At 42.1% G+C, this 27,173-nt stretch overlaps 1 protein-coding gene across 2 annotated transcripts in view; it reads right to left on the minus strand.

The window, feature by feature from the left end:
- Positions 1-1,042: 1,042 nt before the first annotated feature.
- Positions 1,043-27,173, minus strand: part of SYT16 (synaptotagmin 16) — a 41,571-nt gene continuing 15,440 nt past the window's right edge. Inside the window, exons 3-7 of one of the 2 annotated variants that reach the window (XM_026088633.1) lie at positions 26,930-27,142; positions 21,386-21,642; positions 16,987-17,430; positions 15,720-15,909; positions 1,043-3,451 (exon numbers count right to left, since the gene is read on the minus strand). In XM_026088633.1, coding sequence (XP_025944418.1) covers positions 3,138-3,451; positions 15,720-15,909; positions 16,987-17,430; positions 21,386-21,642; positions 26,930-27,142 — 1,418 coding nt within the window. In that variant the 3' untranslated portion in view covers positions 1,043-3,137. The remainder of the gene's footprint in view (positions 3,452-15,719; positions 15,910-16,986; positions 17,431-21,385; positions 21,643-26,929; positions 27,143-27,173) is intronic. The other variant, XM_026088634.1, reaches the window with a different exon arrangement.

The raw sequence follows: 27,173 nt of genomic DNA on the forward strand, positions 1-27,173 counted from the left end.
ATTGGCGTCCCCATGGATGGAGGCCAGCACAGCACAGGGACATGCGCCTACTGACTGCTCAAGAGCTAAGTGCTGGGTGGGAGTCACGATTCCCAAGGAATATTTCTGGAAATTCAGTCTTCTCGGCCCCTCCAAAAGAAACGAAGGGTTAAAGCAGTGACTGAAAGGGCAGTGGTATTTACATAATAAAGACCATGAGCACAAGCCCAGCCTGAATCAATGTTAGCAATGACTAATTCAATCCATCAATGGGAAGAATTATGGRAACTCTGGAATATGGGAGAGCCGCTGGAAAACCGTCTTCATTTCACAAATAGTCCAAACTGTGAAGAAAAATAAATCACAAAAGCAAMAAAAATCCCAAAATACAGCCAGCAGGCACAAGCACCCCAATACTGTGCTCATGCCAGTACTCCTAAATTCCTCTGTGCTTCAGTAGGAACTTAATGAACCTCACAAACACATTGCTCAAGGCTCGGATGAGCTAACAGGTTTAACAGCAGCTCTGAAAGACCAACGCTTCTCTTGCCTCATCCCCTTTCCCTCCAAATTTCTCTCATAAAACACCAGGCCAAAATGTTGCTGCAATGATGCAGTAACCTGCTTCCACCTGGGAGCAAAGTTATAACATGTGCTCAGATACAAACTTAGTCTAAGTGAGCTATTTTCTCTTGCTTTCCTTTGACCTCCTATATTGTACACTGAAAATATATTTTAAAATTCAATTCCCTTTATCTTCAGAACAGATCTTGATATGAAAATGGTATGGAAGTTAAAAAACAGTTTACTTCATTGCTTTTTAAAATGATCTTTTCCAGGAATTTTTTTTTTAAACCACACTATTATAAATTTGGGTTATCTTCAGCTCATTTCGGAAACACCTTATCAACTTATACTTCTCCTTTACAGAATCACAGAATCACAGTTAACCATTATATTAAGCACAAGCAACACTTTTCAGATGCAAGAAGTTATGAAGAGAATTTCAATTAGTTTATTATACATAGACATCTCATATAATAAAAATTACTTATAAACACTTGTATATACATTTTGTGAGGTTCAGGGAAATAGGATGCAGAGATTCAAAAACACAACTGAAATCAGCCAATGAACCTTTTGAATGTGGCAGTTTCCTCTGTTTTTTTTTTCCTAGAAGAAAAGTACATGGTAAAGAAACACATAATCAGACCTATTCTGCTAGTTATGACCCAAGTGCTCATTTTCTCTCCTGTTGGTAATTCAGCAGCTTTAACAGTGCAGTCAAAAATGTATTTGTTTGCACAGTTATATTTGGGTTAGATACTGCTTTGTGGTGCAAAGCTCCAGTAGTGCAAAGCAGATATTTTGCCAGCTTATCCAGGCAGTGGAGGACAACCCTCCTGCATAGGATCCCACCAGTCTCACTGCAACAAAAGATGCTGGATTCAGACAGGTAAGTGAAAAGAACAGCACTGTAGAAGGGAATGAGGATGTTGTGGTACAGTGGGAAGCAAAAATTGGTGCCTGATTTCAGTAAACAACAAAAATAAACCAAGAAACGGTCCAGTACGGAGAGAGCTTTTCAGCAAGATATTTCCTGTGCCTCGCTATCGTCGGTATGAATGAAGAAATGCCAGTCCACTCCTAGAGAATGTGGGGAATGGAAAACTGGGCAGCTAATAGTATTTGCAAATCTTGGCACCTTACTGCCTACATACAATCACTGCACTAGAAGATTCATGTCCTCTGCTGTGTCACATGCAGCTTCACAACAGCTAACAACTGCTATACTTCCAATAGTCAACCAGCAGACCACTTCTCCCCCTGTCCCTTGACTCCATGACTTCAATTCGCACAGACAGGAACAAAGATTAAAATGGAAAAAGGCATCATAGTCTGAAAAGTAACTATATAAAAATGTCATCACCTCATCCAGCAAGCTTGCTCCTTCCATTGTGTCCAGTTAAAGGCAGGAAGGGCACTACCCTTCTCTCATGTTAGCTCAACAGAGCCAGCCCCTCTAGGAGATGGTCCCCTGGATCCTACTCCTTGCCTGTAGAAGAGCTCGCCCCAAAGATACGGTAACACAGCCTGGCACTCTTTACTGCTCAGTGCCAAAAATGCTCTCTTTTCAGATCCTCAAAAGATTTTACAGGATAGGACATTCAAAGAAAAGCCCTCAGCAAACTGAGCTGTGCTTAACTGAATCACTGAGAAACAATATTTAAAACCTCTCTGTGTCAAACTCGCAGAAATGCTTTTCTGAATGAACTTAACTTTTACTAAACAAGATAATGCATGGTCAGAACAATGATGCAGAAAAGAGCGATTTAGGCACAAAGGTGGATGTGCAGCTTGTTCTGGTCTTTTTTTGGTATTCATGACGACAGAAGCCATGAACTTCAAGTAAGCAACTAAACATGCACTGTATAATCACAATACAAAATTAATACTAGCTATCTCTCATGCAAACCTATGGCAATACAGGCTAACAAGTGCACAGGATACCTAACTAAAAATACTGGTAGTGTTTAGTCCTAATGAATAATATCAATTGCTAGTATAGGAGAACAGTAGCAATGTCTAGGCACTTAAAAGTTGACAGAGAATTCTGTAGTGCTTTCCCATGCTGCCTGAAAAATATATTATCCGGTCTGCAGTGGTATCAAATGTTTATTTCTAGGACTTAGAAACACAATAGTAAAGGAGAAGTGTGATCTGCATGCAGGCTAGACTAATGAGCTATCTGCGTGTCAAGAATATTTGCAAACATCATTAATAAGAATATGAGGAGAGAGGCAAGAGGAGAATTTATTCCAGAAGAAAATAGCATCAGTCTGTGATGACTGAGCCTATGACAAAATGAGCGAGACAATGACCAGAGAGAGGATTTTGTAGATTTTTCCATTGCTTTTCCCAATGGTTAATTATTTGGATGTGGAAAATGCAGGACAACCTGGAAAGACAAGAACTAAACATGCCTCCCAGGCCTTGCCACCTATAATCACCATGACAGCTGAGGCTGAAAAGTCAGGTTAAAGCATACATGACCTGTTGGAGCTCAGCGGTTGCCACAGGGTAACTGTTTCCAGCTGGCTGAGAAGGAGGGAAGAGCAGCCCACAGTCCCAGGACCTATGGGGTGCCCTGGTAATCATTAGGATTCTAGTAGCGTGTGCCACCTGCAGACCTGCATCCCCTTTGTTTCCTTCATTTCTTGCCAATGACTTTGTTCTTCTTCTCCACTGCTGTTCTGACCCATAGAAATCCAGCCAATCATCTCTTTGCGCTTCATGCTGCGTCTGTTGTATATGGAAATCATGAGAGTGACATCGGAGAGCTGGAAGAGGGCAACCTGGAAAATGAAAGTTTCCTTGTAGACAGGGTTGGGCTGCCCTCGACGGATGGAGGTCTTGCAACGAGACATCTCCTGGCCCACTGAGTTGAGCAGACAGAGCTTTCCGTAGGTGTCTAGGACAAAACATGGACAAAACAGAGGAAGTAAAATTTCTGGCATTGGTGATGGACTAAATGAAAGCACCAAGCAGTCAAAAAACAACCCAAAAAACTCCAAGCAGAACAGCTTTGTCTGCATAAGCACTAAACGACGGATGAGAACAGGACTGGACTGTTCTCCTTGGTAAAATCCATGGGATGAGGAGCAGCAGGTGAAACACCTCTTGGATTTCCTCTTATTGTGAGGAAGAAGAAAGGAAGGAAACTGAGATACGTGATTTGCCCCTACTCTCTTGTAAAAAAAAAAAAAGCTGGAAACCTGGCTCCCAAACCCAGCAAATCTGTCGAAGACTGGTCGAAACTATGAGCATCTCTGGATTCTGCACATCAAATGGCATATCTGCACCTTCTCCTCCTCTTCCTCACAACATAGCTTCATGGGAGCTGTCTTACAAGGGCTTCCCTTGGCTGCACTTACCTCTCATCACTTTCCTTTGGAAGGAAGCCTTTCTGACCTACTGTTTGGAATAGCAAACAAAAAGGGGCCTGAAAAAGACGGAGAGGAAACCCGCATACACAGTAAAATGATTTTATCTCACACTAAGGTTTCAGGGCCTGCTCCAAATTCTCATCTTACTTTTTTGTTGGACTCAAGGTCAATYATATTCACAATTCAAGCCAATGCAAGGAGTAGCAGTGATTAGGCTACACAAGGGAGGGATGGTCCATTTCAGACTTCCAGTAAATCCAGCCTTGAAACTCTTGCTGCCTCCTATATTAACTACCTACCTTCACCACTAATAGAGCATTTGCAGGCAAAGCCTTGTGGTACCACTGCTCCACAGGCTCAGCTCAGTGCAAGTTTTCAGCCTCGCTCTGTGCACGGTGGTGGCAGATGACTTGGTTCGAGAAGTCCCATTCTAACCCTTCGTAAATCTGCACCCGAGTTTCTGAGAGTGATTACTATTTCAGAGCGTGCTGAAGATAGGAAATAAATAACAAGCCACCGTCTCTTGTCTACAGCATGTCTATCCTTTTCTGTTCCCGATTGATGTGCTATTTTACGCACTTATCTGCTGAGCAACACAAGGTGTGAAATTACACTTCAGGTGTGAAAACACTTCTGTGTCTCAAAAGCAGGGCTCTCCGCTCCTCAAACTGTTCCACTGAAAAAGCTGTCAGGAGACTGACAATCGAGGAGCAAATTGTGAGTCTGCACAGCTGTACAGCTATCGAGTTACTGCGGAGAAAGTTCAGTCCAATCATTAGCTAGTGGTGCCAATTTGGCACCCAACGTAACATTGGAGATGAAGTAAATCTTGCCAACAAAGACCTACTCGTTAGACGGAAAAGCAGAGCAATTTCAGGCTTCACTCTGACACGAAATAGTTTGCTGACTATAGCTGAGAAGGAAAGAACCACTTTGAACCCAGACAAAGCAGAGTTCAGGCTCTAGGTACTTTACCAAGAGGTGGACCTAGCTCCCACAGTAATATTCAATTTTGGTGACACTGAGGGATTGAATTCTATTACAACTTCAGACCCATCAGAAATGAAAAACTCAAAAGATGACTCTCCTAGCTCAACTGAATGTCAAACCAAGCAAGATAACTAACAGATGCAATTTCCTGCAATACTTGTAGAGATGATACTTTGCACTGACAAACCATAAGGTGCATTAGAAGTATTCCTCATGCGGTGGTTTTGGTCAGAGGCCACTGGGAACTCCCTGGAATTAAAATTAAGTGAGGAATAGGAAGTTTGTGGATTTTTAATGTATTCAGCCTTTTTGTGAGGATGGGACTTCAAATTACTGAAAAATTTCAGCCAGGTTGATTTTGAAACACAATCAGCTAAATTAGGACAATTCCCCATTTAAATTTCACAGCTTGTTTCTTTCAAATTGAAATCTCACATTTTCTACATAATTTGAATACATTTTCCAAACCATTTGCAGGCAGAAAGCTGAAAGGGTTTGTTTCTGCTGGCACGCAAAAGAGCCAGGTTCTGGGACACRGGAATTCATGGAGAGGAGATCCTCTCTATTTGCTTCTGGCCCAATACCTCAGCTATTCTCTAGATACATTCTTGGTCTCTTTTCTCTTTCCCCACCACCCTCCGAGAACTGCTTTGCCGAGTGTGAGGCCTGAATGGGTATTTTGTTGGGATCAGAGGAGGAAATGGTGCTGGGAAGAGTTAATAAGGGCAGAGCTGGGCACGGAGCAGCGGTGGTAAGGCTCTGCCCTGGGCAGGAAGGGGCAGAGGGAAGCCACAGGTACCAGGAGCCCTGAACCCCTCCGCAGCTCCGAGCAGGGCATCCCCAGCTTTGCCAGGGCAGCGGATGGGCAGAGCAAAGAACTGGCATGCAGCCAGGAACTGCTAGCATACGCTCTCACTGCCATCCCATCTGAGCACGGGAATTAGCAACTTGACTAACAGCAGATGAAGTACTTCTTTAGCTCATCTTCCCATCCCACTTGAGGGATCGGTCACCCACGCACGCCTCTATCTGTTTTTCTGAGAAGATGTGGAGAACACTGAAGTCTAAACTTTCCTCTCAGTAAACCCTGCTATCATCCCTCCCTCCTACTGCTGCCAACATTGAGAGCTCTGGTGGGGTTCATCACACCTAACCGCAGGCGCATACATTTGAGCAGTCCCCCTATAGAGTGAACCAAAACACAGCCAATACCACCAATGAAGTATATRGCATAATTCAGCAGTGATCTAGTAAACCAGGCTACCATTTCAGATGGTTTAGGTTTTAACATTAAAGCAAGCACCACAGCTCAAACCTCATAGGATACTACTTCAGGATGGCCCCATCAACTTTCCAGGTGATGAACAGACTGGTTTCTTGCAGTCATAAAGTCTAGAATGTCACATCCCTGACTGAGGCTTCAACTTTAGCAAGTGAGGAGTAGCATAGCTAGCTTTAAAGAAATCCAAGGATTGCACAGATGATGATTTAAACCAATAGAGATTAAAATCAGAAATTATGTTTTTTTCTTTAACATACAACAGAATCTGTTACGTAATTCTGTGTCAAGGCCCTGTTTGCAAAGCACCAAGGTCAGYAGGAGTTATGCAACTATCATCTGGATAAGGTGAGAACATGCATGCTGGAAGGAGACTAAGCTCAGCGCAGAGCCGGTACCAGGAGACTTGGTCACCCCTGTGTAAACACAGACACAAAGCTGGTGGAGGTTACAACAGAATCAGGCTCCTATTCTTCTCAAATATATTCCACTGGGTGTATTTTACCAGCCAAAAGAATCAAGCTTGCCTGAACAGAAATAAAAGAGTAGGTGTGGGTAATATATTTAGCAGCTGAAATTTACTTTGCAGAGCTGGTGCGTATGAGGCAGAGCTGTTTTTCTGCTTCACTAACCGCATTTTAAGATTGTGGCTCACCCATTGCACTCCTGCAGCATCTTTTGAGGTGTCTCACTGGAAAATGCTTCCTAGCTCACCTTGTGGTCCACCTTGGTCCTCTGAGACAGAACATTCTCCCCTCTGGTTGGCTTTGCCAAACAAAACCCATCCTTGGATACGTGGTAAGATTGGTGGAACGACAGCAGGGATGAACTTGCCTATCTGCTGAGGAATGTATGTGTAAGAGCATCTACTCATTATGAAAGCAAACATTTTCCATTTAATTACATGCTCAGATTCAGTAATGGCCTCATTACTGTGGCATCTCAGCACTTTACACTCTTCAGAGTATTTACTTTCATGCCACCTCCGTCAAGTACAAAAGAAGTGAGACTAAGGCTTATATTTTTTAAAGTAAGTGCTCACCCTCCAGTTAGGCACCTATCTTGCTGACACAAAAAAGAGTCAGACCTCTAAATATCTGGGAGTGTTTGAGACTATGAAACTTGCCCACGGTTACACAAAAGTTTGCAAAGCAGCAGGAACAAAATCTAATTTTGCCAAGACCAATTTTAGCACCACTTCCTCTGAGTTCTCCCTTTCTAGACAGACTTTGGAACAGAAGTTCTTGTTACAGATCATTTTTGCTTTAAACCCATCTTTCATCTCTGGGACAAGTGGCCAGATGAAAGTTCATGTATACATAAAATATCAACACCTCTGCATTTAATACCAGAGCGAAAAGTAGTAAATCAAGGAACGTTGCAAGAAGCCAGACACATTTTGGGCTGGCGCTGCATAATCTTACTCCAGAGGTTTGGCCAAACATCTTCTCAGGCAGACTGCTTTGTCTCCATCAACACTGCCCCAACCATAAAACATCTCTTGAGAGCTCATCTGCAAAGGCAATCAGTTTATCTGCGATTCTTCTAATGACCCATTTCAGTTTTCATCCTTCTAAGGGAACTAACTCATAATGACAACTCAGGGGAATAATCAACTATAATTTATGTGTTCCTGTTTTTGGAGCAAGGAGCAAAGTGTGAGTTCTGCTTTCATTTACCCTGAGCTCCACAGTTATCAATAAAGCTGACCTGTGAATAAAAACATTGTAATACAAAAGTGTCCAATCCTATGCTTGATTTTATATTTAGAAAGGAAATAAACAACCAAAGACTCTTGACCTCTTGGTGTGTGGACTGCAGGGTATAATGCAGTGCTGTATGGACTTCCCTGCTCTCGCTCTAGGCAAGCTAGCTCATTTCCAAAAGCAGTATAACCATGTCAGCATGTTGCAATCCAGACTAATAAGACCTGCAATAAAACACAGCCTTGGGCCTACAGCTTAATTTCACCCAGCTGGCAAGCCCACATTCGTAGCCTATATAATAAATAGCAGCATGGTTTGGCAAACCAGGCCCAGATCTAGACTCTGTTTTATTCTATATGGCACAATTCAATGTCAGGTAGAGAGATACCTTAGCTACTCTGACCTGAGACCCAGAAGACTGTTGCTCCATTCATGCATGGCTTTACTTGCCCAGTTAAACCTGCAGTGGGGCAAAACTACTTTGAACTTGATTAACTGCAGCCATAGACGTGCATCAAGAAAAAAGTGCAAAGGAAAATTAGACTCAAAATTTTGTCTTCAACCCCACATTGTGAAAATTTGGATTAAGCCAGAGGCAGCTTGTGGCCTACTCTATTTACTATTTAAGAGCTGGGAGCTGCCTACCACCTCCCTGCAGAGCCAACTTTTTTCCCCCATTCCACCGAGTCTCTTCCACCCAGGTCTCCTCTCCATTGGCTGGCAGCTCTCGTGGAAGGGAGAGGCTGGGATCTGGCAGTCTTCACAATGTGTGAGCTACAGGAGAACAGATCAGCAGTGCCTTTACTTTCAAATGCAGCAGAAAGGAGCACATTGCTCCCTGGAAGCACCGTTTGGACTCAGGGGAGTAAACTGCCAGCATACGTGATCCGTTTTATGCAAGGTAACAGCCTGCAGGACTGTCCGGGAGGAAGGCCTAGGTCTGGCGGCCAAGCGAGGTAGCTTCTGGAGAGCCTCCCAGTTCAGCTCTTCAATGATCCTCCTACTGCTACRATGCCTCGTGTCCACTAAATTTTATAGCAACAACCCTCATCTGACTTCACCTGGGACGTGCATCAGGCTGCGGAGCCAGCTGTCCACAGCATGCTTCCCTCGCCACACTCTCCAGCCCCGAGGACACGTAACACTATTTTCAGTCTGCACTTATGCAGCTAAAGCATAATACAGATACCTCTCCAGATGTACAAGGTGTCTGTCCTCTAATGAGGGCAAACCATTTGCAGCACTTCATACAAAGCATAGTGAGCTTTTTGCTTAGCTGCTGGCCTCAGAGACGGGTGGGAACAATAACTGAGAGCATATCAAAAAGCRTTAATGCACGGCTTCTCAGCAACAGGAACAGAAACACCGCTGCACATAATGTAAAGGGTGCTCAAGCCTAGCCCTCCTCACCTACAGCAATGGTGCCCACAGGCATGGCTTTATTACACAGCCTGTCATCAGGTCTCCTGCAAACGCCGCTCTTCAGAGCCATTGCAGATTTGCATTAAACATTCAGCTCTGACTGAAATTTGGAATTAGCAGAGTTCTACCCTGGGAGCATTTGCTTTGTTTTCGACTTATTTGGCGGGGGAGATTCTTGTTTACTGCTACGGGAGTGGGGGAGGCATCACCGTACACTCTGCTTCAAATGCACTCCTTTGATTCAGGAATATTTTCACTTTATACACTGCAAATATACACTTTTCATAGACTTCCAGAAACACAATACTATTGCAAAATTTACTGGAAAATTGCAAGCTATCGTTGGATGTACAATTACCACAGAACATCCCCCACAAAAATCTCACAATTGCTTCCTAAAAGCCCATTGTTCTGTGGCTTGGTTTTCTGAGCCTAATCAATCTCAGGTCTTGCATACGATGGGAAGAGCTGGAGCAAGTCAGTCCAGCCAGCCCAACAGCAGCCAACACCAGATGCCTTAGTAAGTCTGCACAAATAAGGCATATACCGATTCTCTCCAAAAATACTCTCCCAGTGACCTAACTCACGAACTTCCTCAGCCAGAGGCAGTGTCTCTGTATTTAATAGCCCTCAATGGATTTTTCTTCACAAATTGTCCAGTGCTGTACTGAACTCAAGTAGACTTTTAACATCCCCCGTGTTCTGCAGCGAGGACCTTGACAGCTTAAGTATGTGCTGTGTGAAGAGCTGTCTCCTTCTCTTCCAAACCTGCTACCTCCTAGTTTCATTTTATGCCCCTTTGTTTTTGTATCAGGGAGACAATGAATAATCGTTCCTGATTCACTTTCTCAATGACACTTAGGATTTCACAGACCTCTGTGAATTCCTCCCCCACCTCTCTTTGTCATAGCATTGTAGGAGGCACAATCTATTCAGTTGTTGCTTGCATGGAAGCTGATCCCATGCCCCCGATTGTCACTCTTCACTGTATTTTTCCAGTTCTGCCATATTTCTTTTGAATGGAGGAAGCCAGAACTGTATACAGTATTCATTATGCAGCTGCATAGACATTTATAGTGACACAATGGTATTTTTCATTTTGTTCTCTGTCCATCCCTAACATTTGATTTGCTTTTTTCACTATTGCTGCTGATCCTTGGGTGGACATTTTCCTGAAGGTATCTACTATAAGCCCAGTATCTCACTCCTGACAGGCTCAGAGTCCATCCACATTAAGGTTTAATTCCATCCTCGCCTCCACACAATACCTTACATTTATCCACACTTCATCTTCCATTTCATTGCCCAGCTGCTCATTACTGTGACATCCCTTGCAGCTGGCCTCATCTTTACTATCCTGAACAAAACCTTTTCAGCTTATCTTATTGTAAGTTTATTCAAGGCATACTCAAGGATGGGGAATAAAAAGATACAGAAGGAGAAGTGGTCCTGTACAAGCTCACTGTGACACACTGGTAATTACTCAGCAGTGAGTAATTGCCCCAGCATCTCCACTGCTCTGTCAACCAAGCTCTCTCAACTGAATCCATCCCAGCTCATCCTGGTACTGGTCCCCCTTTTATAACTGATGAGATGAGAGCATAAATTAAAAAGCTTTAGGAGCTCAAGCAAGCTCCCTGTTCAGTGCCAGCTATGCTGGTTAAAAGTTATTTTTTTATTCAGCTTCCTGGTCTGAGTGCAGGCAATTACAGAAATTAACCTGTGCCTTAATTCTCCGAGTATGAAACAAGAATAATAAAACTTTCCTTCCCCCAAAAACATGTTGACAAGATAAAATCCACTAATGACTTTCAAGCACTCTGATACCAGAAGAACGAATACCACATAAGTACCCCAATTTTTCTATATGAGCATCTTCTGTGCTTCTTGGCCTTGCTATCGGTGGCTCAGGTAGTTGTTTGTTTTCAGATAAGTCTTTACTTCAAGAATTTCTCCTGTTCCCAAMAGCAATTCTGATAGCTTGTTCTCTCCCTCCTGTCTTTTCCAGCGTTAATGCTATTGTATTTGTTTAATGGGGTTAATATGCTGCTGGTATAATAATGATCATGTACGGATGTAATTATTATGTGCGATTAATTCTGCAACTGCTGAAAAGCTTGGAGGATTTTTCTTAGATGAGGGAATATCTTTACAATAGTCCTTCTCAAATTGCATTACACACAGACATAACCCCCAAAAGAAATGTGAAAGGGGAAAGAATGAAGACTGTGAATCAGAGGACAGAGCGCTGCACCCAGCAGAGCAGCAGATGAAGGTTAAACACCCTCAGGGCAGAGACCATCTCTCTGTTGTGTGTTTATACACTGACTAGCACAAATGATTCCTGGTCCATAACTACAGTCCCAAGGTACTACCAACATGCAAATAGTACGTAATTGGTTATAAATTTTTAAAGATATATCTGCCAGTGTTGTAGGCTTCTCTTGTTACCTTCTTTAAAGTAAACATCTTTTAAATGAACACACTGGCTTTTGTTCTTCTAAGAAGATACAATATCACACACCAGAATATGAACCCTTATGAAATCTGAACACAGGTTCATGATTTTTACAAGAACTGAAGAGAATTAAGTGCACAGAATGCAAGTCATTAGCACCAAAATAACTACGGTGTCCTCATTTAACAAAACTGTAGATGTTTTTCTGCATGAAGCTTTTTGGCATATACTGATAATTTACGGTCTGATGCTGCAGCCATACTTTTGAGTGCTCTTAAGTACTTTGAGTGATAATGGATCTATTTGTGTGATCAGGGATTGCAGACTCAGGCCTATAATGCAGCATTTTCCCCAGACAACTCCTGGACACCTGTCTTTGACCAAACTATCCTTAAATCCCACATACATGACCTGAAGAGAAGACACTGCCTGAAAGACTCAAGTCTCTGCAAACTGCCCGGTTGTTTCCTAACCCTCCTGTTAAACAAGTAATCATTGATAACCTTGATATTTCACTGACTCAGTTCAACACTCTGCATCCCATTTAAAAGCTGAAGTGAAGTATGTGTCCAGGGAAGACTGAGACACATGCGCAATCCCCCCACCTCCAATCTTTCTTCTCCAGAAAAGCATGTGTTTAACCTCTGCGGTCTCTACCACATTAAATCACCAATGTCCAAGTCCGGCTCCTGCTTCTGCACACAATACAATCCCTGTGCAATGATGCAGGGGCTGAGGAGGGAGCCTGCACGGTGCAGGGGATGTTGAGCTCTCCTGCCCGGGACCCCATGGGGCAGGGAATGGGGCAAGGTAGGAACAACACCACGGGGCTGCAATAGGACCACAGAAAGGTACCCTGCAGGCTGTGTGTGAGTGTAGGGTGGGAAGGGGACAAATTCTGCCCATTGCTCTCCCTCAAGCGTCTGCCCGGTGCCACTTCACCAAAAATACTGCACTCTCCGGTCAGTGGGGACAGAGCTGAATGGGCCCTGGACAAGGCAAAGAGTGTAAAGCAAAAATCCCAGTCTTCTGCCACCTGACTCCTCTCAGTCTTTCCATAAATGACTGCTCTGAGTAGCAGTTTGGGCTTGGCATTTAAGTGTCCCAAAGCACTATTATGCCTGAAATTCCCATGATACTTTTAAAGAAATAAATCATTCCCCTCAGAGCCTCAAACAACAGAACCTGAGGTAGGAAGTATTAGCGGAAACACAAGAGCTATTTTCTCGCCCTCCAGAAAGGGAGATAGCAGTTTTAGTTTTCACCTAGCGACAGACTCTTATTGAACATCTCATTCAGCCACCAGCATGTTTCAGACAGTAACAGCCGGACCTCACAGCACCCCTCCGCAGTGCCTGCAGGACTTACCAGCGAAATTGTCCCCCAGCATCTGAGACAAGTGCTGTTTGTTTGTTTTTTTTCTTCTTTTTAACTTCTTTCAGTTTCTGCTTCACTGGGTTTTCTTCTGCTCACTACACTACTGGGAATTTTACAGGTTCATAAGAATAATGTAGAAAGCAGGAAAAAACAAGGTGACTGAGTAAGAGAAGCAGGTTGTGACAGATTGAGAACTTCCCTGTAATAATTTATGAATTCCCGTGTTTCACCTAATAATTGGTCTAACACAGACATACTGGTTTAGCAGCACAGAAGTTGGTCTGGATACAGAAGGATAGGAAGGAATAACTCAAAATAGCCTTAGCAGTGGAGAACTGTTATGAAGCAATGTCAGGACTACTAGTTTGGGTGGCCGACACAGACTTTGTCTCGCCTACCGAACTGATTTAACTAGGTTTATCTGAAACCCCACAAACACAGAAAACAGAAAATTCAGGCAGGATTTAAAATGGAAACTCTCTCAAATGCCTCCTTTTCTCATATATTGTTTCTCCTCTCTTCTCATCAATAAACATACAAAATGCTCAGCAGGTTGAAAGATGCTTTCAACCAAGCTACTGCACCTCCTGTGCACCCATCAGCTATAAAAGTTGAATGAGACGTATAATCAAGGCAGCTAAACCTTCCCATGTTGAAAGCTAACCTGTGCGCACGAGGTTGATCTGCCAAACCCTATCGTCACCACAGGCCCAGGACAGATACAATTCTCCACGATTCACTGATGAAGACTTACAGGGTTGCTCATCTTACTGCAACACACAGAACTAAACAACATGCCCCCAGAAGGTCTTAAGAGACACTCATCAGGAGAACACCAATAAATTCCAGTAATTTGATCGTGACATTGAAGGCACTGTTTGCATCCTGGATGGGGCTAAGCAGGAGGTCAACTATTTGAGTTCTCTGCAATGAAGCCATTTCGTTTCTGGGGTAAGAGTGGCAACACTACTGATGCTGGACCCAGTCAGTTACCAGAAGAGTTGTGCAGGGCCTGATTTAAGAATGAAAGAGCTGCATAATCTTGACCTTTAGGCAGAAGAAAGACAAAACTCCAAGACCACAGGTAGATATGTGAAAATACACCAGAAAAACTTCAGCAAATTACCTAGGATGTATATCCCGCCTATTTTCATTTAATTTCTGAGAATAAAACCTTAGAATATGTCTACTCTGCAGTATATATAAACATATTAAGCTTGCTTGTTAGAGCGTGCGGTAAGACCCTAGACTTGGCCTGCCTTTACTTTAAATTGACCAATAAGGTCTCAGCTTGAAACCTTTTAACAGAATACATAAATGCAAGGAAGAACAAGTCTTTAAGTAACCCACATGGAGACCTAAGTTGCTATGGCTAATACCAGACTAGCTACGGCTACACTGACTTTGGTCCTGTCTTTGACTGTTATGCAGACTTGCCCTTAATTCTTGAGGGACTGGCTGACTACACAGATTATTTCTGTAGTACACTGAAGTAATTCAACATAAATTTAAGTTTTCATATCCATATACTGAAATATTGTTATATCTAGGCCAAAGAGCACAGCATCTGGCAAAAGCCATTATACCGCTTGGCAAGCTGTAGATATGAGGTCAAATCTAGCAAATGCAAGGAGCTGTCAAAGGCTGTTACCTCTGACAGACAGCAACAACATCACAAAAAATAAACACACCAACAGGCAAAAAAATGTTATTTCACATTTCCATGTGCTGCTGATTTCAGCCAGCAGGCAAAAAGACAAGACAACATGAATACAGAGCTGCCATTCCACCCTGAATGAGGCACCCCAGCAACAAAGCACTACGGGTGCATGACTCCATCTATACCCATGGTCATTAGGACCATCCATCCACCACCCTTCCCAAGGATTAACTGCAACTCAAACATTAAATGCACCTACTGCACGGCAATTCCTTTTTTCTTTTTTTTTTTTTTTTTAATTCAACTTTTGGAGGAAGAGGACTCAACTACTAGGACCCAGGAGAACTACTTTCAAACCTTTTTTCTCCAAAAGTTCTTCCCGTGTGACTCCGGGGAACTCACAGCTGCAAGATCCTCAAAGGGCCCAAAGCACTAGGTCAATGCTCAGCAGGAGAGCAAGTGGGAATAAAGCAAGTATAGCCCGGGGAAACATTTATGGCACTAGGCAGGGCCTCTGCAGGTCACATGGTAACATACAAGCATTTGAAAAGTGTTTCTTTCTTCTTATGAATCTGCTGTGAATTTCTCTTGTGCTTTGGGTATACACCTATAAAAGGGAAGTGTACTAGCACTCTTCCCCCTCATCAGATGTTTTAGAGGTAAATGCAATAAAGAAGGCATTCAGATATTACTGTCCTGTTGGATGTCCTTGCATGATTTCCTCCATTTACACTGTAAGATTTACCAACACACATGTTTGAAATAATGCTTTTAATTTTCAATCAGATACTCTGCAAGGAAACCAAAATCAGAAATGTTGTTATTAGATGTCTCGAGGAAGAAAATAAAAAAAACAAATTTTGACTCAATGGTATTATTTAATAGCAGTGGAAGTACTTACCAGGTGGCCTATTAATTGCAAGGTTTCGGAAATGGCTGCCTTTGATCATCTCCACTGACAGCCGCCCTGTAGTGGCATTGTACGACAATCCCACGAGCAGCTCTGGCRCCCCTCCATGCGACAGGGACTGTGTTGAAGAAGCGCTATCACTGTGAGAAATTGCTGACAGACTAAGCTGAGAGTCTCCACTCTGCAGGGAAAGAGCACTGAAAGTCTCATCAGGACATTCACTACCACCCTCCCTTTAATTTATATCTTGTAGCCTAGTTTAGTAAAGATCTCCCTTCAGAGATGACAATGACTAAAAATCATCTGCATGAATTATGATGGGGCACAAAAAGAATCGGAGCATCACTTTACAAAAACACATCTCTGAACTCTCTCTTTAAAGATGAGGAACTCTGCCTAATGTGTTATTACTAGTGTAAATCAAAGCCTCCGAGATAAGCATATATCCCAGTATGTTAAATGCAGAGTAAATCTCCTTGAAAATGATTTTTGGGTGGAATGCATTTAGCACAATTTTTTTTTTCTCGGTCACACACTGTGTATTTTTTTTTTTGCTTTCTTTTCTTGCTACCATGATGTTCTCTTCACCCCCTACTCACCCAGAGTATGATGTTTTATTCATTTTGCATGCAAAAACTCACACTGAGATTCTTATAGACAGTGAATAATCTCAGAGCTTGTCTACACAAATTGATTGGCATAGCGAGAGCTGGATGCAACTGTGATGTGGATGGAAGGCTATGAGGCAGCACAGTCACTTCCTCATCACATGATCAACCTCTCCACTTCAATCTTCCATGAAAAGTAACATCACTGAATATCTCTGGTAAGATGGAAACTGAGCCCTGAAGACACTCCACTGCACGAAGCAGAGATCCACAAGCTGGTGCCAAACAAGACAGCTCTTGAACTGGAAGTAGTACAGCTCCACCAACATAATGGTGCACAGGAACTACTGTCCTTGTCGAAATGAAGAACTAATTGAAGGTTCTGGGATCCAAGCTACTAATTCTGCCTGCCACAGCATGAGCTGTGTAGATTTACAAGCTTACTAGCTAAGCCACCATTAACAAGGCACAGCTTTGCGTAGGGTAGATACAATCTGTGCTTCCTCTTACTTCAGCTAACTTTTGTGATAGCAGGTGAGATACATGAGTTGCAGCCTAACAGCCCCAAATGAAACATTATCAGACACAGTTAGTCCCCGTTCACCAAGCACACAACTTTAAGGACTCCAAATTTCTTTCAGTAGACTTACACTCAGATTACTCCTTGGCTCCAAGACCAATGTCACCTTCACTTCCCCTTCCTGGCTGATGTTGCTCAGGTAGAACAACTGCTCTCCCATCATCTTCTCGCCAATCATCTTGTGCACCGCATAGAGGCGGAAACGGATAGCATGGCCGCTTAGCTCCTCTGGCTCCAGCTTACTAAAGGTAATTTTATCCTTGAACATGGGGATGGGTCCTCTCTGAACACTTGTCTTTCCCCTCTGTTTCTTGCTGGGCATCAGTACTGTGTGCACTTGCCAGGTGTTCACACCACTGCGGTCTTTGTCTGGGATATCCCTGGCCTCCAGGATAGTAACTACCAGCTTTTGACTTGAGGCCTTATAATCGAAGATGACATCTAAATCACCACATTTACAGATGGGCTCATGAGCGCTGCGACGAACCGGTATGCTGTTCATTTCATCATGTTCCTGTGAGGAGAAGGAAGAAATAAAACCTCCACTGGAGTTCAGCTGCCCTTTGTGATCCCAGCTCTGTTAAAAAAACATTGTTCTCACTTGTACTTGCAAGCGTAGGTAGCTGCTCTGCAAAACAAGGATTCCACTGTTTCTTGAAAGGCTAATGCTAGGTAATTGCCTGATTTTGTGTAATGTTTCCTATACAATCTACTAAGCAACAGCACTTGTTGAAATGTTTCTAACAAAAAGTTTCACCAACCTTTAAATGTTTTGCAGGAGATTGCTAATTTGGCAAAAATTCTACATAGGGAAAAACTGAAACAAAATTATCTTATTTTTTACTTAACTTCATTAATGTCAGTTTTGAGGGATTAATAAAAACTTTTTTCATCTTGTTACAAAAACTGACTTATGCTATTACTGGAATTTTTTCAAAACTGAACTATTTACATTATTGAAACCAAACTATTTAGTCAAACCTAGTAACTCTTTGGATATCTTGTTTCGTAGGGCACTGGAAAATTTCTGCACTATGTTCAGTTTGATGAGGGGTGGAAACCACAATGTCAGAATTTCTTGCAGAATGGAAATTCCATTTCTAAATGCTGCCCTACAATTCAATATTTTTCCCACAGTTAAAGCAATAATAATAGAGAAAAACAGTCTGATCAAATACATATTGATTCCTTTTTCCCTTTGTAAATCTCCCAAGAGAAGCATCTGTTCCTTCTGCTTAGTTTGGATACTAATAGATTCAGAATAAAAATTCAAAATATACAATCAAAACATATGCAAACCTATTCACACACAATCTTTTATCTACTTTTTAAAAAAAATCTTGATAAAACAAAATAAAAACCATGGATGCTCACCTTACCTTTTGATGAGTGGGCGTGTGCATTTCTGCTCAAAAGTGCTTTTTATCTCAGAGCAAGAATGTGCTTCATGTGATAAAGAGGTTGCTATAGTGATCAATGATTTGTATTTAAACATGAGTATACACTGTACTAGGGAAAGATTTTCGGTTAATAGCCAGAAGGTGAATTAAGGCCTGTCACTAGCAGTCTGAGTCACCCTCCTCCTCAAACATTTATCTTCTTTTGCATTTCAAGTAACACGTCTTTTCAACATAGGAATCTTATTGTTCAGAGCATAGATGATGGGACATAATAAGGATTCTGATATAGTTCCCCTGAGAAGTATCTAGGGTGGTCTATGTCTCAAAGAAGACGTTGGACAAGCCTTAAAATCTGTATCTACCTCCCGTTGATCTATTTTTCAATTGTTCATATTCATCTACCTTAAGTGCAAAGCTCCAGCTTTTCACATTTACATGAGTATTTATGGGATTTGTGCATGCGAATACAAAAGTCAGCGTGCACACATTATGCAGAACTTCTGTCGTACATCTTGCAGAAGTAATGTCAAAGAGAGAAGAATCACCTCTATTGGACAGCACACAAAATGACTTGGTTGCCCATAAAAATGTCTTTCTGTATGAACACCAGGCTTCAAAGACAAAAATGCAAGGCAGGCCAGGCTGCCTGGAGAGAGCGTGAAGTTATGCAAATGTAAGTGATGCTGTGTAGCTGTCAAGTTATTTTTGTCTGGTTGCTGAAATAATATTTAAGAAGGAAATGTAATGGGATTACACTTGATTCATGTTTCCCTCCACATGTTCATCCCTCCCCACTTTCATCTGTGCATTTGCTCTTGAGGAGATGGAATCAAGGCACGTTGGAGAATTGCTACTGAAGCATGGAGAAAACTGCTCACAGCATAACTTTGCTTTCATCTACACGCCTGAGCTGGAGAACGAGAACTCTTGTGCGTCATCATAAACCCACAGGTAAAAAATGGCCGAGAGGCATTTTCGTGTCCCAACGAAGCTGAGTGTCTCCTCTTCTAGCAGAGTGTAGAGCAGACTGAAGGCGCCAGGTCTTTGACGTGACAGCTAGAAAGGATCTGGATTTCAGGAAATCTCAAGTTGTACTACTATAGCTATGGACATATCCACTGCAGAGAAAACTGCACATACTGGGAAAAGGGAGCAAAAGAGAAATGCTGAACTCCATGGCAGTGACCTTTCCTTGGGCAGTCAGATGCCCTGGGTTGGCCCTTTCAGAGAGAACTGTGCTATCTGGGATTCACCGCTGCACAGGTTTGCAGCACACGACACTTACAGACGCTCAATCTTCTCTCTATTGAAATCATCGCCAGAATTCCCATTGTCTTTCCGAGCTCAGCTGGGGCTGTAAATGCTTTGTGAATGTACTAGCTATACAAACAAACTCGTATGCAAGCGAAGTGTGGGGTTTAGATACTTCCATTTGATTTTATTTCCTGCCCTCTTCCCAGCAGTGTTGTTGTTATGTCAAGCCAAATATACTGATTGATACTGTACGTCTAACCTAGTCATTCAGGACAGAGCCAATATCCATTTCACAAGGTAAAATGAGTCCATTTCTGCCAGAGAAACCTGAGAAAGCAGCTAATTATGGACTAGGCTTGAAATGGTACTTGCAGTTCCACTGCAGGGGCATAAAATTACCATTTTTGTCTCTAAAGAGAGGCCCTTTGAATGGAGCATAATAGCGCATGGACATTTCTGGCATGTCAGAACATTTAGTTCCCGCAATAAAAAGTCTTTCATTAATCCACACAATACCTTTGGATGAGAAGCTACTTGTAGTAGATAAACTGGGACTTGGGCATATCTGCCCCCTTACGCAATAACCATTGTTCGCATTTTTAAAATGCACATACCAGGAGCAAAATGAGGGACATATTCCAAAGACGTACAAGGGGAGGACACCTGAGATTTTGCAGCAGACGTGTACCATGGCAATGTCCATCGAATGCAGAGAAGGAGAAAGGAGCCTCAGGTAGGTCAACAAATAGCGTGTCAGAGGCACACAGCAAAGAGGGGTGAGGACTGCCACCGCACAGCGTTTCAATGTGTTATGGAGTATCTTTTGGGACTGGTTTGTACAGCAAGCCAAAATGCTGTTCAAAACACCCCTTAGGGCTGGCGCATACACACTAAGGAGTTGCTTTCCATCTCTTTACTCAGCTCAGGGCAACATGCTCTGAGGAAAGGAGCATTTCCATCAAAGCCTTGTTGCTCAGAGAATGGAGGTATTCATTTCTACAGCAGATGAGCGGTCTCTTGTGACTCAGGAAGATGTGACCTTTGTGCTGTTCTTTTAATATATCTGATGCAGGCTGGTATTTTTTTCAGAAATTAAATCTTGTGGTAAAATAATAATGAAATTGAACATATCACACAGAAAGAATATGACGGAAAAGGGGGATGCTAAGTCATCAGATGCTTACGGTATCTTAAAACCTGTAATGGTTTCCTGAGGCTTTGAAACGAAAGCACAGCACTAACTAATGGAGGGCAGAGGTGCTTCAACCTCAGACCCCATCTATCTTTAAAAAATGCCTCCTGTCAAAGGAGACCAGAGTGATGGCCACTTGGCTAAGTCATAGACACCCCCGCCAGTTGCCTCCAGCTTTCCAGATGCTTCTCGGTGTCTGAGCCATAGAAACCACCTGGAAAACGAGGCACGGATCTGACCCAGTGATCCCACACCACCTCCCTAGACACACAGTGTGCACACGCAGCCCTGTTGCCACTGCAGCGCATCCCAGGACGTTTGTTGTTAATTGACAGCAAATGCTGTCAGGCATTCAGATCAAAGACTGCCGTCAGAAATCAGAGGATAAAACAGCTTCTCTGAATGAGTCTCAGTAATAAGAGGTAAAACATAAGGAAAAGAGGAAACAGAGGTGTGTGCACTCATGCACACAGAAGTACCATTATCTTGCGCTGCGCAGATCATTTTTTCACTTCATTTCTCCCCTAACATTTTGAGCATCAGTGTTGCCTTCCCCCTTACTCTTCCCCCAAAATCCTTCAAGAACAGAGCTACTGTGTGCAATAAAGAACAATTCACTGTACCTCAGGACTCCAAGCTGATGAGCTGTCAGTAGCATCATTTCCTTCAAATCCTTGGTTGGTAAATGCCGTCTCGGTTTCCAAGCGTGCTTCCGCAGCTTGCTGGCTAACGTTATCAGCAATGCTGGACTCCATCCTAAGCCCTCTATGCTGCCTAGAACCCCTATGCTCAGTCGCTGTTCTTGAATCAGCAGATGTATGGTCATCTTCGCGATATGACAGGTTGTCTTGGTAACTCAGTTGGCTTAGTCCACCCAGATCTAATAATTTGCAGCAAGAAAATAATTTCAGAAGGATTAGAAGCAATTCTTTCTCTCCTCCCTCCCCAAATGTGTCTTTTTCTCTTCCTTTTCTTCTTTTTACCCTCATATACAGCATATGGCTGGCAGAGAGTTTCTACTTATGAGCGCTCCAGCACTGGACTTGTGAAATAACACATCTTGTATTAACCAACATTTGAATGGAGTGGACTTGGCTGTTCCTCACTCTCCACATCCTGAACAGTGAAACTGGCTGCCTTTGCTTGAAAAAGTTACCCACCAAATGCAATTATCAAAGGAGTGTTTGGGATGTTCAAAGTGCCTTGGAGCTACTTTGTGGTCCCAAATCAATCACTTCCATGAAAGCACAGATCAGAAAAATTAATGAAAAGCATAGCATATATAAGCCTGATGTCTTCCTTTTATCCAGGAGGAGGAGGAAAGGACAGGAGTATTCTGCAAACACTTTAGGAATAAAACGAGAAACCTCCTGACATCTAATGATTTTGATGACAGGTGTTGCTTTAGGTACAGAAAGAACCAGATTCTGCCTCCAGCACTTTCAAGCAAGCAAGGAGCGGTTACAGTGAAATAAAACAAGTTGTGCTTCCAGACAGCTGGCGAAAGTAATGAAATCAGAATGGTTTCCTTCATTTGGGGGTTGAAAAGTTTGCTCTCAAGAAGGACATTATTATAAAACAATCAATTCTTAAAGTTTGGCTTCCAGTTCAAAATTAAAAAAAATAAAAAGCTGGGTTTAATAGAAAACAATTAGTTTGTTAAGCAAACACGCTGTTTCTGATTCATATCTGCTCAATAAAAATAATGCAAGGGGAAAGGGGGTTATACTTGGGCACCATTTCACAAAGGTAGGCAGAAGTCTCTGCCTCTCTCCCTGGCTGCTTTTTTTTTTAAAAAAACAAAAAAAAACAAAAACAGTTCAGTGATTAGGAGAACCACCAGCAGTCTGTCTCCTTCCTCCTCCCAAGAAGGGTCTCACCTCCCAGTAAAATGCCTCAAGCACAGGCACGTCAACATAAAAATCTGAGACACCTCATAGTGTTGTAATTCTGGCACTCTTCTGAGACATGGGAGATGGTCCTTCAAGAAAAGAGGGATCCGAACTCAGATCTCTCAAATTCTAGGTGAGTGCTCTTCTCAGTTCTAAAATGCAAAAAAACACCTCTTCTCCTCTTCTGCCTCCCACTTGGTAGACCTAGCTCTGAAACTAAGAGCCCTCATTCCCCCCCTCTGCCCTGAGCTGAAACTCTTGAGTGAGGGTAGAAAGTCATTTGATTTTTGCTGTTGCTCCCTATTGAGCAACTCTACAGAGTCAGAAAACAGAAACAAGTAAACATAAGAATGCAAGCAAGAAATAAAATAACAGAATATCCACATATACAAATTTACTGAGACTGAATGGGTACAGGCTCTCCTTAAGGCATTTAATTAGCAAGGCAATGTCTAATACACATTTTAAACAGTGGGTCATCCATCAAAGCACACACCACACAGCAGGCTTTCAGAATAAAAAGCTACTGTAGTAAGAAATTATCCTCACACAATTGTCTTGTGGTTTTGACTCCTGCTGGGATAATATCTAGATCAATAAGAGAGGAATTTTCAAAAACTACATTAAAGCCATAAAGGGCTATTCATAACGGGAAAACTCCAGAAATATATTAACAGAGCAAGCCATTTCCCTAAGACTGAAACACAAAATGAATGTGTTAGGAAAGCAAATATGATATATAGGGAAAGGAAAGGAAAAGGTGATTCACCAAAACCATTTAGTGAAACAGTCTGGCTTTTTCTTTAAATTTAAGGTAGTTTGGTAAGTGATAATCACTTAAAAATGCACATATAAGAGGATCATTGCAGGTAATGGCCCAACTATAAAGACAAGGACAACTATACCTCTCCAATTATATCCATTCTAACACTACATTCACAAAAAACAGTCAAAACAGAAGTGTTTCATGTAAGGGAAAAGGTCATAGCAGTAAAAAGCCTATAATTTACCTGAGAGAACTTTAAGGAAGAAAATGTCAACTGTCTTATGAATAACTGATGTGAATAAACAGCACAGTATCAGGCATATGTTGAAACAGCATTATCTAAATATCTGAACTGTAATTAGCCAAGAGCCCCCACAGAGCAATAGCAGCCAATTCTAGACTTAAGGACAGAGAGCATCGCAGACTAAAAGAGTGTTTTTTCAATCCTGCCCCTCAAATTTTTTTTGTTAAGTCCCATGCGTATACAAGCCAGGAAGCAGGCAATGGGAATACTGGGGAATGTAAATCATCAATAAATCAGGAAAGCCTGTTTTCAAGATTGAAGAATTGCTATGAAGAAACTAGGAATTCTGTAAGATGAAAGGATGAACCCCACCTGCAACATCAGGGAACAGAATTCTTGCAGGTACTGGGCTATGGAAGCATTTCTCCAAAGATACGGGGAAAGTTTCAGCACATCAAATATTGAAAATTAGGCTGGAAAATACTGTGAAGACCCCTCTCACATTGGCAGGTAAATGGCCTGGTTAACCCAAAGTATCTTGCTTCCTCTTTTTCAGTGGTAAACAATCTCTGACTTCTTTAAAGCATTACTATGTGCTAAAGAAACAAATACTGAGAGGCCTCATCAATTCTTACGAGGCATCACCCAAGTTCAAAGATGAAGCCTGGTAGATCTAGCTACATTAACACCGCACAGTCCACTGAGTAGCAAGAAACACTCAGATGAAGAGTTTAATGTGTGCCTGTTCCCTGCACTGACCAGGGGGATGTTTGCTCTGAGGACTGCAGCGAATCACCGTGCTTTTGCAAGAAAAAGAATGTCTTGTCTTTGTGATTTTCCAAAATGAAAGAAATCTGATCCTGGCTTCCAGGCTGTACATAAACATGCTGAAAGTTAAGAGCTTGTTTAAATACCGTCCAGAGGAGGAAAGGATTTCAGTATGGATGTGGGTACTTCTTGACTTGAAATCCTACTAGCTTCTAGCAGTGATTTTCAAGCCCCTCTTCCTCAAAGCCAGGAACAGCAGTAGAGACATGGGTTAGTGGAACTGAGGGATGTTAGCCCTCATATAGTGGTAATTCTCTTTCCTTGCCCATGCTACAGCTCCAGTTTCAAATCACTCCTCAGTACCCCGGCACCAGGTGCTCATTGACACATAATCAAACAAGTCAACCACAGGGAAGTTGAGCAGTGTTCCTGCTCCTGGTTATTTTGAGATTAGCCAACAAAAAGTGCTAAAAAACTTCCCAGAAGAGCCTTTTAGGAGCAGAATCATTATCTAATTACAATAAATCTAAACAAAAATGGCTTGTAAATTTTAGGGGTTAAAGAGAAAAAGGATCTTAAATTTTAAGTGACATTATGCAATCAGGCCAAGATTGTTTAATTTACCACATGCTGTGTAATAGCATGAGAAGACTCCATGTTTCCAGAACTAAAATAGGCTCTTTATTAACAGGGTGATTTGCAGATAGGCTGTGGGTAGCTGGCATCCTAGCCATACAGCTCCCCGGAGCATCCTCCAAACACTTCCTTCCTGCGATGTGCACTCCTCTTTCCAACATCTATTCAGGTTACTACAAAGATTTTTTCATGGGTGAAAAGTTAAAGCTGAATGAATCCAAAGTGCAGAGTGCCGTGACATTGATACCAGAAACAGAGGGTCAAGAAAAATCTTGTGTAGGATGATGATGTGAGGAGACTTCGCAATATGTCAGGGCTGAATGAGAAAGAAGCTATTAAGGGCCCTCTGAGATGCTCAGTTTGACGTATCCCTAAGTTTGTTGTAGATCTCTTATTCTGTAAAAGAAAAAAACCTACCAGCTATATGAGTAAAATGTCTGTTAAGAGAGGACAAGTCCTTAAGAGCTCAGGCAGAGTCTAAAGTTGGTTTGAAAGTGCCATGAGCTCAGTCTGGACTCAGTACTTTCAAAAGATCCTTCAACCTCCCACCCAGAAGTCCAGAGGGATCTGCTCAGGTGAAACAGTGTTTGATACACTCTCAGGGGATCAGTGACAGCTTTACACCCACAAACCTTTCTACTTTGCTGATCATTGCACCAGCTAGGGAGTGGAATGAATTCTCACATACATGAAGTTCTCTGACCAGCATCTGGGGGTTAGCAAGATGTGGGGGTTATTTGGGAATTACCCCGACCACTCAGCTTTTTGTACAAACACACATCTCGTACCAGGAGTTGTGAGTGGGTGTAACTATCATGGTACACCTGGTAATGGTGGCTCTACACCCTTCAGAGATCCCTCTGAGTTTGAAGGACACCTGACATACCTATGGATATTGCTTTTATAGACATGTTTGCAATGAAGGGTCTAATCTTGAGCCCAATGAGGAATGGTGCAGAGAATCAAGTGTCTTCAATGAAACGAGGCTTCAGCTTCTGGTTTCATCTAGTTCCTGAATAGCTATTGAAATAATATCAGTTACCTCTGAAATGAAAAGTAAGAGCAACTCTGTGCCACGCTGAGACAGAAGAACAGTTCAACAGAGAGCCATAACTCAAAATGATCACATTAATAAAAGGATGCATTAAAATCAAACAACTGTATTTCAAAATTAAAACATTTTATGGAACTAAAAACAGAGGGCACTTTCATGATTCTTCTCTCTAATGAATTTCTCCAGATTTTAGAATCTGTTCAGGCCAATTTTCTAAGTAGCTACATTTTTAAAAGCATTTCATCTTTGTTTGTATAAAAGAGTCATTACATTAGTCTATAGAAGATCATAAAATTCTTCCCTTCTGTGCCATAAATTTTTAGTTTCTGTCATTGCCTGACATTTGGCATATGTGCTGGTAAATGATACAGCATAATTCATTCACTGTTCACCTTGTGTTTGCAAAGCTGCTATAAAAGGAGACATTCAGCTTCTGCTAAAAGGCTTGCTAAAGAAATGAATTAAGTAATACAGTTTAAAATTATCAGAACCAAGTCCTGCAGTCTTTACTCTGGCAAAATTGTCAATAAAATCCATGAAAATCCCTGTGGATTAGAAGCCAAAATTTGAAATCAATGTACAGTTAATGGAAAGATCTCCATAGACTTCAGCAGAGCTTGGATCTAGACTCTCCCTCCATAAGTATTTTAGAAATTAGCTGCAGGTAATGACTTAGGAAACCAAATTTAGCAAGAGATAAAACAAGATTCAGGACTTGTTCTCCACAACAGAAGAATCCTTTCCAATTTGAGGGCTACCAAACTTAATGAAGCAAACTTCTTTAATCTTATTATATGTAAGCAATACCTTCGCATTCAGATGCCTCTGTACTGTACTCCTCATGGCTGGAGAGCAAGCGGCTGAATTTGGGTCTATGTTCCAAACCCGCTTGTGTTGCTTTTTCAGATACTCCCGATTGAAAACTTTGTGAGCGTGACACAGAGATCTCAAACTGCTTAATCACCTCATCACCGCTGTCTGAAGATGTTGTCAATTCTTCATCCTCCCCGTAACTGTTTACTGGGAGAAAAACACAACTCAGGCTTTAGAC

This window comes from Apteryx rowi, unplaced genomic scaffold, assembly GCF_003343035.1.
Source record: "Apteryx rowi isolate R43461 unplaced genomic scaffold, aptRow1 scaffold_78, whole genome shotgun sequence".
Taxonomy (NCBI): domain Eukaryota; kingdom Metazoa; phylum Chordata; class Aves; order Apterygiformes; family Apterygidae; genus Apteryx; species Apteryx rowi.